At 36.8% G+C, this 16,143-nt stretch overlaps 8 protein-coding genes across 8 annotated transcripts; 4 read left to right on the top strand and 4 right to left on the bottom strand.

The window, feature by feature from the left end:
- Window positions 1-1,142: 1,142 nt before the first annotated feature.
- B0P05DRAFT_549105 (uncharacterized protein) lies at window positions 1,143-2,052 on the bottom strand. Its single transcript, XM_051579091.1, has one exon. The coding sequence runs from the start codon at window positions 1,973-1,975 to the stop codon at window positions 1,484-1,486; it is 492 nt and encodes a 163-aa protein (XP_051433017.1). The 5' UTR covers window positions 1,976-2,052; the 3' UTR covers window positions 1,143-1,483.
- B0P05DRAFT_549104 (apoptosis-inducing factor, mitochondrion-associated, C-term-domain-containing protein) lies at window positions 2,039-4,335 on the bottom strand. Its single transcript, XM_051579090.1, has 8 exons — window positions 3,909-4,335; window positions 3,821-3,861; window positions 3,702-3,771; window positions 3,630-3,649; window positions 3,232-3,584; window positions 3,134-3,175; window positions 3,019-3,084; window positions 2,039-2,969 (listed from the first exon to the last, which is right to left on the bottom strand). The coding sequence occupies exons 1-8, from the start codon at window positions 4,311-4,313 to the stop codon at window positions 2,194-2,196; spliced, it is 1,773 nt and encodes a 590-aa protein (XP_051433016.1). The 5' UTR covers window positions 4,314-4,335; the 3' UTR covers window positions 2,039-2,193.
- A 3,395-nt stretch (window positions 4,336-7,730) lies between these two features.
- Window positions 7,731-7,913, top strand: B0P05DRAFT_473678 (uncharacterized protein; the record flags this gene model as incomplete). The annotated part of the gene is made up of 1 exon (XM_051574745.1): window positions 7,731-7,913. One exon carries the CDS (start codon window positions 7,731-7,733, stop codon window positions 7,911-7,913), a length of 183 nt encoding a protein of 60 aa, XP_051433015.1.
- A 193-nt stretch (window positions 7,914-8,106) lies between these two features.
- B0P05DRAFT_588838 (uncharacterized protein) lies at window positions 8,107-8,380 on the top strand (the record flags this gene model as incomplete). The annotated part of the gene is made up of 2 exons (XM_051582691.1): window positions 8,107-8,305; window positions 8,355-8,380. The coding sequence occupies 2 exons, from the start codon at window positions 8,107-8,109 to the stop codon at window positions 8,378-8,380; spliced, it is 225 nt and encodes a 74-aa protein (XP_051433014.1).
- A 1,082-nt stretch (window positions 8,381-9,462) lies between these two features.
- On the top strand, window positions 9,463-12,144 carry B0P05DRAFT_549101 (armadillo-type protein). Its single transcript, XM_051579089.1, has 5 exons — window positions 9,463-9,688; window positions 9,742-10,041; window positions 10,090-11,714; window positions 11,761-11,924; window positions 11,970-12,144. Exons 1-5 carry the CDS (start codon window positions 9,605-9,607, stop codon window positions 12,056-12,058), a joined length of 2,262 nt encoding a protein of 753 aa, XP_051433013.1. The 5' UTR covers window positions 9,463-9,604; the 3' UTR covers window positions 12,059-12,144.
- A 47-nt stretch (window positions 12,145-12,191) lies between these two features.
- B0P05DRAFT_473812 (WD40-repeat-containing domain protein) lies at window positions 12,192-13,562 on the bottom strand (the record flags this gene model as incomplete). The annotated part of the gene is made up of 6 exons (XM_051574753.1): window positions 12,192-12,743; window positions 12,791-13,000; window positions 13,046-13,121; window positions 13,165-13,249; window positions 13,300-13,379; window positions 13,429-13,562. The coding sequence occupies 6 exons, from the start codon at window positions 13,560-13,562 to the stop codon at window positions 12,192-12,194; spliced, it is 1,137 nt and encodes a 378-aa protein (XP_051433012.1).
- B0P05DRAFT_175472 (uncharacterized protein) lies at window positions 13,412-14,900 on the bottom strand. Its single transcript, XM_051573147.1, has 3 exons — window positions 14,713-14,900; window positions 13,797-14,669; window positions 13,412-13,759 (listed from the first exon to the last, which is right to left on the bottom strand). Exons 1-3 carry the CDS (start codon window positions 14,731-14,733, stop codon window positions 13,598-13,600), a joined length of 1,056 nt encoding a protein of 351 aa, XP_051433011.1. The 5' UTR covers window positions 14,734-14,900; the 3' UTR covers window positions 13,412-13,597.
- Window positions 14,901-15,141: 241 nt separating this feature from the next.
- Window positions 15,142-16,118, top strand: B0P05DRAFT_175489 (uncharacterized protein). The gene is made up of 6 exons (XM_051573148.1): window positions 15,142-15,272; window positions 15,316-15,434; window positions 15,485-15,569; window positions 15,612-15,724; window positions 15,769-15,859; window positions 15,905-16,118. The coding sequence occupies exons 1-6, from the start codon at window positions 15,173-15,175 to the stop codon at window positions 15,970-15,972; spliced, it is 576 nt and encodes a 191-aa protein (XP_051433010.1). The 5' UTR covers window positions 15,142-15,172; the 3' UTR covers window positions 15,973-16,118.
- The last annotated feature ends 25 nt before the right edge of the window (window positions 16,119-16,143 follow it).

The following is a 16,143-nucleotide window of genomic DNA, read 5'->3' as shown; positions in this document are numbered from 1 at the left end:
ACAGTATAAGCCTTGTGCTTATCGTTTTGTACATACATACCATTGTCTGCTTATCCAATTCAAGTTTTTTAATTTGTTTTTTTAATTCTTGTATTTGCGCGTCGAGAACTGAATCTGTTTCCTGGGACGAATTTGTTTGATCAACTGACAAAGAGTCTTGCTCTTTTGATGCAGTAGTCAATTCATTGTTGGTGAGGGGTTCTTCTGTTTCTTGTATAGGTGGGCTTAGCGCGTCAGTCGAAGTTACTTCAGCTTTCTTGCCTTGAAACTTTTTCAACTACAAGAAAATGATAAGTCCAAAATATACAAAAAAAAACTGCTATATTTACTCTCTTTTTTGCGGCTGTAAGCTTTGCTTTTCTAGCTTCTTCTTCAGCAGACATTATGATCTTTAGATGAGAAAGAAGAAAATAAAATAAAATTCAGAAATGCAGCCTATTTTATTGTTACAACAATGATGCTGTATTCAAACAACGAAGAAACCCAGCAAGAGTAATAAATATCAAAAGATTATGCTAACAGTTGGCCATATTTATATCTAAGGAAACGACGTAAGAGAGTTTCAATGGTAGGTGTATTGGAAGTAGATAGAGCGTATTCTATCAAATGTTGTATTCATGAAAGATCTTGGTGTATTGAAAGTGATATTGATATAGAAACAGCGATGTATCCAAAACTATTGATTTCAGATAGTCAATTACTTTTTCATCATTTTCGATATATCCATCAGGAAGGCTGTAATTTCTATGATTATTCGTATCTGCCAGACAAGCAGCGTTTATTTATTTGAAGGTAAAAACTGTTTTTGTCGCAATTGAATAGCTTCAAAACAATGTTGTAGTTGATTTTTTTGATTTAAAAGAATTTTATCATATACTTTATTGTTACTTACATTAGGTTACAAGAAAGAGTAGAGAATAGAAAGGAGACAAAAGAGAGAAATAAACTAGTAACATATAACAACCAATATATGTAGAATATTGACACAGATATGAGGAGGTAGTTGCATACCGCTATCTTGGCAACTGCACAATTGCTTCAAATCATTACATTCATACTATTACATGCTTAATCGACCATATGACCGACCAATACTAAGCTGTGATTGATGCCAAAGGCGGTCATACTTATTATTGATTTCTGTTTATTTTTATTTTCATTATAACTATAGAATAAAGTAGGAAAGAGTCGGTATACTTTGAAGCCCATATTTGCATGTATGAGCCAATTGTCAATACTAAAGGATCAAATTATTTAGAATAAACACTTACCAGTGTACATCTTGATAGAAAGAATATGCGTAAACGTATGAAAATAGAGCAATGATTATTCTCTCTAAATGAAAATGATGTACTCAGATAGACGTGGTTGCAATCATTAGCTATTCAATATCTTTCAAAGAAAGGGGACATAGTTTTTATTCAGAGAAAGAGAGAGAGAGAGCATTCTTGTTTGAACTCAAAACATTTCATTAGTTTATTTATTACAATCCGCTTTTAATTCGATCTTGTTTCTTCTTTTGATACATGGATACTATGGAAATATCCTTGACAAGAGGGTCATCCTCTGGTAAACTAGCCTCTAATTGGTGATGTAGTTCATTGATATAGTCAATAGCTGCTTGTAGAACGCTCAGTTTATGAATAGGTTGCTGTACAGATGTAGGGAATTGAGCTGTGCATGAAGGAATTAAGGTTTTTAACTTTTCAATCTTGTCATTCATTCTTTCTCTCCTCCTTTTCTCAACAGCACTGTGTGAGGATTTCCTACTGTTTTCTTTGGTTTGATTTATGGCCATTTTATTAGTAGGCTGAGGCGGTGAAGGAGGAAACGGTTGCCAAGGTACTTGGTGGTGGTATTCCATAGGTGTGGGTGTAACATAATAATGAACAACAGGTGCTGGAAGTTGAATAGGTGGTAATCCTTCAAAAGAGCCAGTTCTTTGTTTGTTTGTTTGAGTATCTTTATTAGCCATAATGAAAGAAAAAAAAAAGAGAAAAAAATGATAAAGATAACAACTTAAAGGGAAGTGAGATTTGCATAGTGAGCATGATCGCACATGGTCTCTTTATTGGATAGTTTTTTGACAAAGTGTGCATGTGATATAGGCTGCCAATCTTATCCTTAAGCGTGGGTTAAACTCTTTAACATGATTTGCAAGAAAAAATTACTTTATTTAATCTATCATGTACATTAATGGTCTTTAGCATAAAGATCAAACTTCTTCAGTAAACCATCAATCTTGTCTGAAGTGTAGCCATTGTTAATAATGTCTCTGGCTTCTTGAACCTTGCCAAAGACGTTGAACAAAACGAGACCAACAATCTTTTGATCACGTACATAAAATACAAGACCCTTACCGAACTTTTCATCTTGGAAGGGGTTTGGCTTGGCCTTGACAGCATCAGTGACGGGATTAGCTATCTTGGATGTGTCTTCACCAGGAGCAGCACGAGGGCTATCGGCTTCAGAAGCAGCGGCAGCAGCGGGAGTATCATTAGCTGTAGCCTTGGCCCAAACACTCACAGTGGATAATTGAGCATCAATTAAACCAACAGCTTCATAACCAATCTCAGGCCCTAAATCAGACCAGAACATGGATTGATGGTTGTATGCACGAATATCACCCACCATGTTTTCACCGGCATGGCGACCACTCAAGACTGCATGGTCATGGTGTTCAATACGACGACGGCCCAATTGAACATCATGGAAAGAAACCATGTCACCAGCGGCATAGACATCTGTACGGGCTTCAAGTTCAGCATTGACAACAACACCAGCGCGCTTCTCGTCAATTTCTAAACCAGCTTCACGAGCCAAATCAACGCGAGGCTCAATACCAATGGCCACAATGACATGATCAACAGTCAATGATTCCCCATTGCCTAAGTCGACAACAGTCTTGCCTGATTCCTTGTCAACGGATACGGATTGAACAGTGCTCTTTTCCTTTACATCAACACCCACTATGGATTAAGAATTAATTCAGTTGTTCATGTATGCTGGCAAACTTACATTTACGAACACGACTTGTGGTCCATTTGGTCAAATAACCAGGGAAGACATTGGCCATATTACCATCTAAATATAGTTTGTAAATATCAATATACACATCTTAATGTTCTGTTACCCTCAGGGAAGATTTGGGTGACCTTGAGGTTTTCTTTACCAGCTAAGAACCAAAATATAATTAGATATCGTTCAAAAAAGTTTAATTCAACAACTTACAGCGATGAGCAAGAGCAACAGCAAGTTCAGAACCAAGGAAACCACCACCAACAACAGCAATATGAGCACCATCCTTTGCAATCTTATCCAACTTTTGGAAGTCACTCACGGTTCTGAAAGTAGTAATGTGCTCGCTTTCAGGTTGGTTAGGTAACTTTTTGGGTTCACCACCAGTGGCTAACAAAACCTTGTTGTAATAAATAACACTGCCATCGTTTAAGGTGATATTATGGTCCTCAACGTTCAACTTAGTGACTGACTTATTGAGTAATAATTTGATCTTTGTGGTTTCTTTATCAGATCCTGAAGCATCTTCGATAACTTCATAATCGGCAGCATTTTGGTAGACGGCACTACATACGAGGTTAAATACACGTAGTTGAGTTTATATTACTTACTTTCTCTCAGTACCTGACCACTGCAAAGTTTTAAAAAGAATCAACATGATATTTAACTTATGCATGACTTACATCCTTAAAGTTCAAGGTTTGTGCAACATTGGGATCCTCAGAGAACCAAAGTTCTTTTGACAAGGGAGGTCTAATCAAATAAAGTCAGATATCATTGTCTTGTATTTTGTCTTACAAACCTCATGTAGGGTGCGTATGCTTCATCACCAATGATGATAACCTACCAAACAATGAGCTTCAAACAATAAATTAGAGCTTTGAACTCACATTTGCTTCAGGGTCCTTTTCCTTGATAGCTTGAGCAGCAGCAAAAGAAGCAGTACCAGCACCTACAAGCACATAGGGCTTTTGAACTCTCTTGGCAGGAAAGATAGGTTCCTTTTCTTCCTTTTCTTCACCAACAATAGCCTTAGCAACGGGCGTAGGAAGATGTTCTTCGATAACTTCCTTGACCTTCTTTTTAGGAGGAGGAGGGGAAGACAGCTTGAACAAAATAGGGCCGAAAACTAAAAGGGAGCCAATAACCCAAGGTGTGCTGCTACCTTCTTGGTGAGCAGAAGGAGTGGTAGAGTAAGAGCGTTGAGCAAACTTAGTATTGAAGAGCTGAGACTTGAAGAGTCCTCTCTTTTGAACGAAGCGTGTTGAACGTCCTGTGGCTTTCAAAAAGTTCATGGTGTGTAAAACAAAATGAAGGGGGAAGAAAGAGCGAGAACAGAAAGCTGCTTTTAAAATGTATATATCTCAGTCATCGCAACAAAAAACCTGATATGATTGGGTATTTAGGTCTATCAAGAAGAAGGCGAAATTTTTGTATTTAGTGGTACTTTGATGAATACAGAGCCTTTTGTTAGAGCCCAACCAAGCAAATCAGAAGAATATGATGGCAATTGGACTTTGTAAAAGAAAAGCCTAGTTTTAAATTAAGAAGAGCAGTAGTTATCCATTTTAGGAAGCCATACGGACCGAGTCTATTTTCCGACCCGAATGGCTCCTAAATCACTTGCAACGCGCTTTCTATGAGTTTCCTATGCATTAGCATATACAAACAAACATTTCTATGTAAAATGCGACAAGTTGTACTGATGTTGAACCTCCATGTTTTTACACGCCGGATAAGGTTTAGCCGAAGGATCGTCCTCAGTGGCTTATAACTTAGGTCCTTTTCAAGTCGAGGAGATGCTATCCAAGGTAATAACAACACTAGTTTATATCCATAAATGGATAGGGTTCTGGGAAGACCATAGGAAGAAGGGCCAAACTTATTTTTGCAATGTTCAGTGTGATAGAAATTGATTTCAGATTAAGGAACTTCAAAATTTCATGTTTTATAGGAGGAAGGAGAGAGCTTTAAAGATTCCAAAGCAATTGAAAAGTTACAGGTAAATTCGTAGAAGTTAGGAAGTTATCATGAAAGTAATGGACTTATCTTCAGAATATTTAATAGTTTACAACTCCGGCATCATTTATGCCAACATTGCAAGTATGCCATTTGCGTACTCAAAAAAATATTTTTTGAAAAATAATAAAAACCACTGTTTTAAAATAAATCAAAAAACTTTCTGCAATGATAAAAATATAAAAAATAGAAAAATCCTTATTTTTTTTTGCTTAAAATTAAAAAAAAAAGCTTGCTTTTCAATTTTTCAATTTTAAATTAAAAAACGAATCTACCAGGCAGTAATATCCTTTTTAAACTAAACAACAAAATCATCATCTGGTAGATTCGTTTTTTAATTTAAAATTGAAAAATTGAAAAGCAAGCTTTTTTTTTTAATTTTAAGCAAAAAAAAATAAGGATTTTTCTATTTTTTATATTTTTATCATTGCAGAAAGTTTTTTGATTTATTTTAAAACAGTGGTTTTTATTATTTTTCAAAAAATATTTTTTTGAGTACGCAAATGGCATACTTGCAATGTCGGCATAAATGATGCCGGAGTTGTAAACTATTTTTATGAATTCATTACATTCATTAGAGTTCTGATATTTACGAGGTTTGCCGAAACGAAATCGAAGCGAAATCAATGTGCTGAGTATAGTCTCACACTAGGCTATAGATGGGACTCCAATAAATGTACCTGAGAAAGACATCATCGACCATGCTCTCTCTGGTTCAGTCACTTACGACATGACACCTTTTCTTCTGAATTCTTTTTAGAAGCAGAGGCATCTAGCCTGAAGTGCTTTGTAAATTGGTTCTAATCAGGTTCGCTCAGTATTGTATACATACAGCTCCTGTATAACTCAGTCAATGATATTAAGGATACAACAACATCACAGAATAAGCCTAATTTGGGTGTGGCGGATTTATACCGCAGACAACACTGTAGATATTTGTCCCCTGTGTATACATACCAACAGTAAACAATCTTAGTTGTTGTCACTGTTCATTCTAGTACACTCTGCTTTATACCACACTCAAAGAATGTCTATCAGGACATTCCAGTCATGAATAACTCACACAATATATAAAGAGTATAAGCTATAATAAATCAGTCTTTTTAAGCCTTGTTTGGTTCTGATTAAATTTTATTCTCTCAATCGTTGCTCATATATAACACTCAACTATGACCATGCTAATCTCTATTGGTGTCAAATCACTCGTTTCCCTAACTTCCTAGAACCAATCTCGAGCGTATCCGTCTAATTTACTGACGAATTGTTTGACTATCTGGAAATAATCCTAAGTCGTGTTCTTGTGCCGCATGCCTCTTTCACTCGCATGTAACCCAGTGCTTTAATATACATACTAGGTTGAAATAGCTCACAGCGTGTGTCGAATAGAGCTCTACATATTTCTTCCTGTCAAGGATGGTCTTTACAAAGCATGATATCATGTGAACTCTGCTATTTTCAATAATCAGTCAGCTCTCTCTCTTCTTTTTTTTGGCTACAGGTACACGCCAACAAACATCATTAGATCAACATTTTTTTCTCTATGCATTTCTTATCCTTGTTCCCTTGAGAAAAAATTATTCTACTTATAGACCATGTTTAATAACATATATGGTACTTTTAGAGTCTATTTGGACAAAAAAAAGGAGACATCCAAAACTTGGTCAAAAAAGGCTTTTGACCAAAGGGTATTGCTTGTAGAAATCTTGAATTTGACAACTTTTTGAGCTTCTTTTTGACGTTACAAGACGGAAAATAGAGCTATTGACAAGCTTAAATATTCAAAGTGAATGTCAAAAGCTGTAGTGTCTAGTGTATATGTTTGCTTGTCAGGTGTACTGTAGAAATAATGAGATATGGGTGAGAAGCCTTACAAACATTTTTGCCTATTTCCTCAAAACTTTAGCAGCAAACTTGGTGTATTTCCTGTGTCAATACACTCAAAAAGTAAAGATCTACAATGTTTGTCACTGCATCAAAGTCATCTGTGGAGAGTAATTTTGAGAAATTATTGTTTTTTCTTTTTCATAAAGTAATTACAATTACATCCTCTTCTTCAAAAATTGCATATTCATATAAAAGCGGTTGCTTTTTGGGGTGGATGGAGTATTCTCTAGCCACCCTTTCTCCATCTAGTACTCTGCGAACTTTGGTTTAAACATGTCTGATATGGGATGGTCCCTAAGGAAAAAAAGAAGGGTGGTGCATAAGAAAACTGGAAATAAACCATCCAGCTAATGCGAGTTCTGTCAAAATTTTTGATCATGGTTTTGAAGCTGTTGAAAAGGAAGATCGAAAGTCAAAAGAACTTCTCAACAATGAAATTAAGGTTCTTCAGAATGAGATCCATCGTTTGGAAGATGAGCTCAAGTTAAATGCTAAGAAAACAAAACAGTAGATTGTTTTTGATTAAGGAATCAAAAAAGCAATGCAAGAAGAACAATACAGCAGATAAAAGACAAGTCATTTATAAAAACACTGAAGAAATTAAGACATATAGATATCAGGCGTTCGTAGCTATCCACAAGCAGGCGACAGTCTTAAAAGAAGAACCGCTCTTGTAAGATATTAAAAGAACTGCTTTAAAGTCATCAAGTACGACAGCAATGCCTTGTGTGCTTTCCAGCCTCAAGTATGTTGACAAAAGTGACTCTGACATTAATCATGAAGAAATTGAGTTCAAAGATCTGGATGCAATGGAAAAAGTTTTCTTTTTTTCTGGTACTGACAATAGAAACTACCATCTCTCTGTAACGACGCCTTTTGATTTGGATTGGTCGTCATTGCCAAAGAAGTTAAAAACTTGTTTGTTTGTTGGAGACCGAGGCTTTGGTGTTGGCTCGAGAATAAAAGGCCATAGAGGATACGGAGGAGAGTAGGAGCAGAAGTTATTTTCAAATACAAGTCTTGTGTGTGTGTCACAAACAAGTATAATACGTCGTAAACTTTTATATTTTGCTTTCAAAAATTAGCCCATCCAGCCAATAGAACTATTACAGCGCAAAAGCAGTAAAAGGTCTGTTCTGTTGCTTGAATAAGAATTACATCTCCGTAAAGTACAAGAAGTCAATTATGTTTCGTGATTGGTTGTCAGCTTTGGCTATTGGTATTGTTGATCTTTCAACAATATTGTTTGGTAGAACGTTCTCAGCATTTGCTCATAAAATCTGTCAATCTCATATTGATGACAATCTCAAACAGCTCATTATGCTTTTCCCTAAACGAAAAGAGTATCTAACTGATGGTAATTTCACTGCTATCAATTTGAATGGTAAGTCGTAATAATACCCTAAAATCAAGCATCTCTAACTGACTCATAGTTGGTAATATTCTCCAAATGACTTAGACTATTTTTTGAGCTTTGGTTGATATTCCGCTTTCGCAAAAGGTCTCCCAAAGCTTGTTGAGTTAGACGGCAAAGGTAGAATTGTAAGCCAAGCTTACAAAATACTTTTTCAGGTAGTTGGAATCATTTAGCAAAGCAAAAAGTATGCACTGGTTTCATATTTTCAATCCAAAGAAAGCATTAGATTTTGGAAAAAGTAGCTACTATTAGTATTTCAATAAGCCTTAAGATACGTCAATTCTTCTTTCAAGATGCTTGAGAGGAGTTCATAATAGATTTAGCATGATCAGTAAATAAAGTCAGCTTTATTTGACAAATCAAAAGACATGTCTTCCAATGTATTTCTCTGCTTGTTGCAATACTTTTGTGTATCACCTGTATTTTCACCATAGCAAGACGTAAAACTGAAAGATTTCTATTGGAACAAGGCAAGCAGGTGCGATTTTCTCATATATATAACCAATAACTAGTTAACAAGGAGTTTTTGTCAGTAGAAAAGTATATAGACAAGAGCAATTAATATCAGACTTTTATGAAACTGAAAAAAGAAAATTAGTCAAGTTTTCAACGCTATCAGGAACATGATTGTATTTGATATTGACTTTATTGAAAATGGCCGTTAAAAAGGTAGCAAATCTGACTATCTTTGATGTCATTTGGATTGATCAAAAACAGCTCAAAGAGTGTTGAACACTTGTCATTAGTGTATACACATAGGCAAATTTGAAGATTCACTTGGTACCATGAGCCACGAGATCATGCTTAATGTAATTGTAAATTTTAGACAAATGCATATTTGCTTTTTTAATTCTTTAAAGAATTATGTTGATGGTATACGAAAGTAAACATGTCAATTAGATTTATGGTAAAAAGAGAATCTTAATATGTCCGTCATGTAAAAAAAAAAATCCAGTCACAATCTTAATCGTTTTTGCACTATAAGCACCCTGCTATAAGAAATAGGGCCTAATTCATTTGGGTTTAGTAATAACTCGACCTTTTTGTTCTTTTTTCTTTCTTTCTTTACGTATAAGAAGCTCTCTACGAAACATATATTCTTTTCTTTTCTTTTCTTTTCTTTACTTTCTTAACTAACTATTGTAAATTTTTGTAAATTTGTAAATATTATATACTATTGAAGCAAAGGAAGGAAATACATATATATAAAGGGAGAAAAAGAAAAAAAAAGACGGAGAGTACATATATACAAACGATACGGAAAAAATGATGCCAAGTCTAGTGAACGATACGAGCAAACCAAGTAGCTTAAAGCAGCCTCAAGCAAGTAACGCTCCCCAAGGACAACAGGTATAGTGTCTTTTTTTTAAAAAAAAAAGAAAAATAATTAAGTATGGGTTTAGCTGGCTGCTTTATTACAACCAGAATATGATTATGGCCTTTTTAGCCATGCAGGCGCGTCTTCCTTGTTTCCTGATGACGAAGTTGACCGCTCCAACAGTGCTCCTCCTCTCCAAGGCTTGCAAAGACCACGTGATTTGAGCTTGAATAACCCTACCTCTAGTGCCGCCGCTGGTAACACGACATATGACCCACTTCAAGCTTGGAAGCTGTGGAAGAATGGTAGCACAGACAATTTCCAAACAACTCAAGCAGCAGAAAGTAGTGATGCTAAAGGAAAATACGTTGGGATTATTCAACAAGTAAGTGTTGTCTCGTATCGAACATTAAGACTTATTATTTACTCGTAGGATTTTCCTCGAACACCTTCCCCCATGTTTGGTTTTCAACAAGGATTACGTGATGAAAGTGTCGACTTCGATCCTCGCATGTATGGCTATAACAGTACTAACAATGCCCAGTTATTACAGCAGCCCAGTGGTTCACGTATGAGCGCCCTTCGCTCTGCTCAATTCTCGCCTACGCGTCCCAATTCGACTCCACCCACGAACGATAGTCGATCTCCTTATGGTGCCACTACTAGTTTGGAAGAAGACATGTTGATAAAGCCTTTTAGTAGCCTTGGCCTTTCTGATGAGGATGATTATATTCGCTATAACAATGCGCTTCGTTATCAGCAACAACAACAGCAACAGCAGCAACAGCAATCTCCTTATCCTTATTATGAGAACAATACGTCGTTGGTAAATTCTGCTCTTGATTTAGCAGGCAATGAAGAATACGAATCCATTTATGGTAAATGGTCTAGCGAAGACGCTGCTGCTGCCTACCACATGCGCTCTAAACAAGGCCCTTTGACTGCACCCATTCCTTATGATCCTACTGGATTTCCTATGGCTGACACAAACACAGATAAGAAATTGCGTCAATTACAATTGCAGCAGCAACAGATCTTGATCAGACAGCAGCAACAGCAACTCTTGGCTGCTCGTCAACAGTTATTGCTTCAGCAACAGCGCGCGTTCAATAATTTGAGCGCTAGCAATGTCAGTAATAACAATGTTGGTTCGCGTGGGTCTCGCTCTCAAGAACAAGTCTCCCGATCATCTTCTTCGCAAGACCTTGCTCTTAGTATACGGTCTGTCCTGTTGGAAGAATTCCGTAATTCCAAGAACAAAAAGTATGAACTCAAAGATATTGCCGGTCATATTGTCGAATTCAGTGGTGATCAGCATGGATCTCGTTTTATTCAACAAAAACTCGAGACAGCCAATAGTGAAGAGAAGCAAATGGTTTTTGAAGAAGTCTTGCCTAATGCCTTGCAACTCATGACAGATGTTTTTGGTAACTATGTCTTGCAAAAGTTTTTTGAACATGGTAATCAAATGCAAAAATCTATTTTGGCCAAGCAAATGGAAGGTCATGTTCTTTCACTCTCGCTTCAGATGTATGGTTGTCGTGTGGTTCAAAAGGCTTTGGAGCATGTTTTGACAGAACAGCAAGCTATTTTAGTAGGCGAGTTGGATGGCTGTGTACTTAAATGCATCAAGGATCAAAATGGCAATCATGTCATCCAAAAGGCCATTGAGCGTGTCCCTGCTCAACATATTCAGTTTATTATTGACGCTTTCCATGGTCAAGTTTATAATTTGGCAACACATCCCTATGGTTGTCGTGTGATTCAGCGTATGTTTGAGCACTGTACTGAATCGCAAACGGGTCCTCTTTTGGAAGAATTGCATCGCTGTACAAATCAACTTGTTCAGGATCAGTATGGTAATTATGTGATTCAGCATATCTTGGAGAAAGGAAGACCTGAAGACAAGGCAAAGATTGTTGATAAGATTTTGGGGCAAATTCTGCCTTTGAGTAAGCACAAATTTGCTAGTAATGTTGTGGAGAAATGCGTAGATTATGGAAGTAAACGTGACAGACAATTGTTGATTGAAGAAGTTATTCAAAATAGGTCTGATGGGTAAGGAAATGTGAGTATAAAAAAAGATTTACTTACATCTCTATAGAACATATCCTCTCATTACCATGATGAAGGATCAATATGCCAACTATGTTGTTCAGAAAATGTTGGATGTCGTAGATGATGATCAACGCGAAATCCTTGTCGCCAAAATTAGACCTCACTTACAATCACTCAAGAAGTATACCTATGGAAAACACCTTATCCAAAGTAAGTAGCATGACATTAGTATACATCAAACTCATTTTGTTATAGAAGTAGAAAAGTTAGGTATTACCTATGACTCTAACCAAGCATTAGAAGATGGTGAAAAGCAAGAAAACAGTAGTGACTACACTGCTTAAGAAATGTACCTCTTACCCACAGGAGTGGGTGTATATATTGTATAAAACTCCTGTACCATATATTATTAAAATTTTCCCCTTTTGCTTCTTCATTGATAAATTCAAAAGCACTTTTTATTTAATCTATCAAAACTTAAGGCCTGCCCCAAGTACGAATTCGACCTCTTCTGTCTGTTGTTACAATTGTATCTTGTCTAAAAGTAACAGACAAGCAAGGGTCAGCATGAATTGCTCTAATGGTTGTTGGCTGTAAGATAGCTGCTTGATTCTTTTTTAAAGGAGGATGCAAGACAGGCAAATGTTGCTGCTTCCATTGTTCTTCTACTGTATCTTCCACAGGAGCAGCCGTAAAATCTGTGTTGGAACTACTATTGCTAAACAAATTATGAGACCGAGAAGACCGTTTTCTGAATCGACTAAATGAGGAGCCTACAGTACTACTGCTGTTGCTGCTTGTACTACTGCTACTCAGAATAGTCGATGTGTCAGGTGAAGAAAAGCCTCGAAAGAGTCTGTGTGTCTTTAATGACTTTTTCCGCTCCACTAAAAGCGGTGCTAAAGGTGCTGGTGTGGGTGGTATGGGCTGAGGTGCTGGTGGTGGTGGCGGTGGCGGTGAAGATGATGATTGCAAAATAGGTGATTTTTTAGATGTAGGTGAAGTGGGTGAAGAAGCAACCACGCGAGGCTAACAGAATACATCAATATTGTGCATTTAATATCCATACAACTTACATGTTTTGGTTTTTGAAGTGCACTATAAGAGAAGTCCCAAAATATCAAGTTGCAGTCCTCACCTACACTTGCAAATCGATAAGTTTGCTCATCACATTTCCAACGGTCAAAAGCAACACCTGTCACCCATGATTTATGGCCTTGGCATCGAGCAACCATCTTCTTTTCTAAAAAGGACCATAATGTAACAAGGTCATCTTCCCCACCCGTCTTGTTTACATCAGTCAATCAAACTACAACAAGTAAAACACTTACCAATATATAGCGACCATCTGGACTCCAGTCTACACAGTTGAGTTTACCATAATAACTTGAATAGACATCAAGCAATCTAATTACATTTTCAGTAAGTCGTATTCTATCTCTGTTTTTACCTTTCATTTCTAAAGTCAATCACCCTTAATTGGCCATCAACACCAGTAACAGCTAAATGAACTCCATCTGGACTGAATGCAAAATCTATAGGATACATCATTGAGTGTCTATTTCCTAAACACTAGAGTAATTACCTGTCAATCCTTTTGTGCTTATTTTCCAGCAGGATACAGGGTTATATTTCGAGCTCTTGTGGGGTCTCAATGCAGTAAATCTATTAGGCTATATCAATAACCCACATGAAGACACACGCACACACTTACTGAGATTCTACCCATGTTGTTGGCTCAGGTATACTAAATGACTGATCGTCCCTTTCTTTGTCCATGATCATAACACACCCATTCTTAAATGTGGCTACAAACAAATCATCTGAGCCAGGTATCCATCTAATCATACTGACAGCTGCATTGACCAAACAGCCAGCCTTGTTTAGCCGCACATATTTGCTGTTGAATGGATCATACCAAACAATGTCGCCTGTTGAGAATCCAATAATGATGTCCAAATGGTCATCGCACCGTGTTGTTTCATTGATGTCATGGCAGAGCGGATATGATTTAGAGAACACAATACGAGATAAGGGGTCCTGAACTGAGATAAGTAAAAATAGATCTAATCTTGTGCTTACTTTGGATTTAGTCTTGGCGTCTACCCAAATAAAACTAGAGCCAATATTAAAGAACAAGAACTCATCGTCTATAGCTCTTGAAGCAAGGTATTTTTGTAAGTTTTCATGAACCACAAATCTTAGAACAAAAGTAGAATTGGTTTTGGATAAATGATTTTTCGGTCTACTATTTGTGCTGCTCATGGTACGTGCTATAGAAGACGATAGTTGAGGTGTTGATTTGCCTACGCCTGCTCCTATTGAATTCGAACTGTATAGGTTGTTTCCTCTACCAAACAATGAAGAAAGGGAACCTACACTACCTCCATTAGCAATAGCAACAGGATTTGTCAAAGAAGAAGAAAGTGAATCATAATTCACTAATTCCTGTTGTGGTTGTTGCTGTTGTGTAGGTGTAGACGGCATAAAAGAAGGTGAATTGGGTAAATAAGGACTTCCGGGACCATTGTTGGCTGTCATGATCTTTTGAGGTGAAGTTAAGATATGAAGATTGCCTATACTACTACTGCTACTAGAGGTGGTTCTTAGGGTTCTTCTTGCGTTAGGAATAGGTAATGCTGCAGACTTGACAACAGGCGTCATGGATAGACTGCCTACTGAAGAGAAAGTAAGGCCTTCATCTTCTGAAGAATCCAAGGGTACATGGTCTTCCTTCACAACACCTACGACATAAGCACGAGTTCCTGTAGCGAATTGAGGTGCAATCGTATCAAAAAATGTCTCGTGTAACAGAGAGTAAGTGCCATCAGGTGTATGTAATTCAGTGCAATTAAAGTCTTTGTTGGTAGGTGGAAAGTGGGCTATAACTCGAGTTGTATTGGGTGTCGTTGAAGAAGTAGTTTTTGGAGGTTGTAAACTGTTTGCAGCAAGTGTCTAGTTTTATTTAGTAAAAACCATAGTATCAGGTATCACTTACTGATTGAAAATAAGCGTCCATTGCCTAGTTCATAAGTTGGACTTGAAAAGAAAGAAAAAGAGAGAGAAAGAGGAAAAGAAGAGGGAAAAATTTTCAACCTTATTGCAACAAAACAACTTCACACGCTCTACTTTTTCTTTGACTTTCGACCGGACTTTTTTTTTTTTAGGGTTGAGAAAGAATTATTGTGTCATTACGCGCACAGTCAATTAGGTTTATAGGTGATATCATTCCTTGTTGGACACACGTTTGGACTTGCCTTTTTATTTTGGGGGCATAGCTCTGTTGAGAGTGTGATTATGCTGCCCGAGAAAAAAGACGCTTTTCTTTATGTTCATTTGTGTAACAGATCTGTTTATGGCAACTCAACCGAGGTGACAGTCATTATAAAAAAAATGGATATAATTCCTTTCCCCTTTTTCTTTTTTCCCTTTTCTTCTCCCTTTTTTTGTTTTCTGTAATGTGTGTTAGTATACGAAACAAGCGCGGAGAAGCCATAATTGGTATTCTTGATAAAAAAAATGATCATAGAATGGTCTTGATGGTTCACGGTGATCAAGGCAAATATTGACACCAAATGTCTTGTTATTGACATAAACGTAGGGCATAAAAATAGCTTATATCAAGCACAACTTGCAGAAAAGCTACCTTTGACTAGTTTTCGATTTGATCTTGCTGGTCGAGGAGACAGTGAGGGAAAACCTGATTATGGTCAAATTGCTGTAAATAAAAACAATACGCTCAATTTTTTTTGTTTACTCATGTTCAATAGAAAGATACAGAAGATATTCATACTGTTGCTCAATATTTTGAAAAACAAGGATTTGAGATCTATGCTATTATTGGTTATGCAAGAGGTTGGAACAATGAACACGCGAGTATGTACTAATGTTGATTAGGTTCATTGAGTGGATTGAAATATGCAACCACCTGTGACAAGCCATTATCACATTATTTTAATATTGCTGCACCCTATCACAATAACGATATTAAACTAGGACTGGTTGGACAAGTAAGTAAGTCTTGACTGTTCAGGTTGTTCATAAACCTGTGTAGGAATGGAAAGTATATCAAAAGGATCAACTGGTCTCTCTTAATGTAGCTCAAGACGAGATTGATCAATTCAATGCTTGGGATAACTCTCATGGTAAAATTGGAAAGCTCGCAAGATAACATCTTATTGATAAATTAGTGATTCGTATGCCAAAGACAACCTGTGTTCACACAATTCATGGTATCAATGATCAGGCAAGTGATTGACGTAGAAAAAACTGAAATGAATAACGATTCCTAAAGATTGTACCTGCTTATCATGCTGCCATGTACGCCAATACCATCTCCAGCCATTCACTCACCTTGATTCCCGATGCAGACCATCAATTTACACATCAGATTGACACCCTTATTCAGACAATTATGGACCATTTCCAG

Source organism: Gilbertella persicaria, assembly GCF_025201335.1.
Source record: "Gilbertella persicaria strain CBS 190.32 chromosome Unknown B0P05scaffold_30, whole genome shotgun sequence".
NCBI lineage: Eukaryota > Fungi > Mucoromycota > Mucoromycetes > Mucorales > Choanephoraceae > Gilbertella > Gilbertella persicaria.
The sequence above is the reverse complement of the archived record's forward strand: the minus strand, read 5'-3'. Positions and strand labels throughout refer to the sequence as shown.

Excerpts from the sequence above, each read along its gene's own strand:
- B0P05DRAFT_549105 (XM_051579091.1), bottom strand. The coding sequence starts at position 1,975 with ATGGCTAATAAAGATACTCAAACAAACAAACAAAGAACTGGCTCTTTT.
- B0P05DRAFT_549104 (XM_051579090.1), bottom strand. The coding sequence starts at position 4,313 with ATGAACTTTTTGAAAGCCACAGGACGTTCAACACGCTTCGTTCAAAAG. Across the intron at positions 3,650-3,701 it reads AAACCTTGAACTTTAAGGAT|TGGTCAGGTACTGAGAGAAA; the intron begins GTAAGTCATGCA and ends AAAACTTTGCAG. Across the intron at positions 3,176-3,231 it reads TGTTGCTCTTGCTCATCGCT|CTGGTAAAGAAAACCTCAAG; the intron begins GTAAGTTGTTGA and ends TTTGGTTCTTAG.
- B0P05DRAFT_549101 (XM_051579089.1), top strand. The coding sequence starts at position 9,605 with ATGATGCCAAGTCTAGTGAACGATACGAGCAAACCAAGTAGCTTAAAG. Across the intron at positions 9,689-9,741 it reads ACGCTCCCCAAGGACAACAG|CTGGCTGCTTTATTACAACC; the intron begins GTATAGTGTCTT and ends GTATGGGTTTAG. Across the intron at positions 11,925-11,969 it reads TGGAAAACACCTTATCCAAA|AAGTAGAAAAGTTAGGTATT; the intron begins GTAAGTAGCATG and ends ATTTTGTTATAG.
- B0P05DRAFT_175472 (XM_051573147.1), bottom strand. The coding sequence starts at position 14,733 with ATGGACGCTTATTTTCAATCA. Across the intron at positions 14,670-14,712 it reads TGGACGCTTATTTTCAATCA|ACACTTGCTGCAAACAGTTT; the intron begins GTAAGTGATACC and ends AAATAAAACTAG. Across the intron at positions 13,760-13,796 it reads ACGCCAAGACTAAATCCAAA|TTCAGGACCCCTTATCTCGT; the intron begins GTAAGCACAAGA and ends TACTTATCTCAG.
- B0P05DRAFT_175489 (XM_051573148.1), top strand. The coding sequence starts at position 15,173 with ATGTGTGTTAGTATACGAAACAAGCGCGGAGAAGCCATAATTGGTATT. Across the intron at positions 15,570-15,611 it reads TATTATTGGTTATGCAAGAG|GTTCATTGAGTGGATTGAAA; the intron begins GTTGGAACAATG and ends AATGTTGATTAG. Across the intron at positions 15,860-15,904 it reads TGCTTGGGATAACTCTCATG|TGATTCGTATGCCAAAGACA; the intron begins GTAAAATTGGAA and ends TTGATAAATTAG.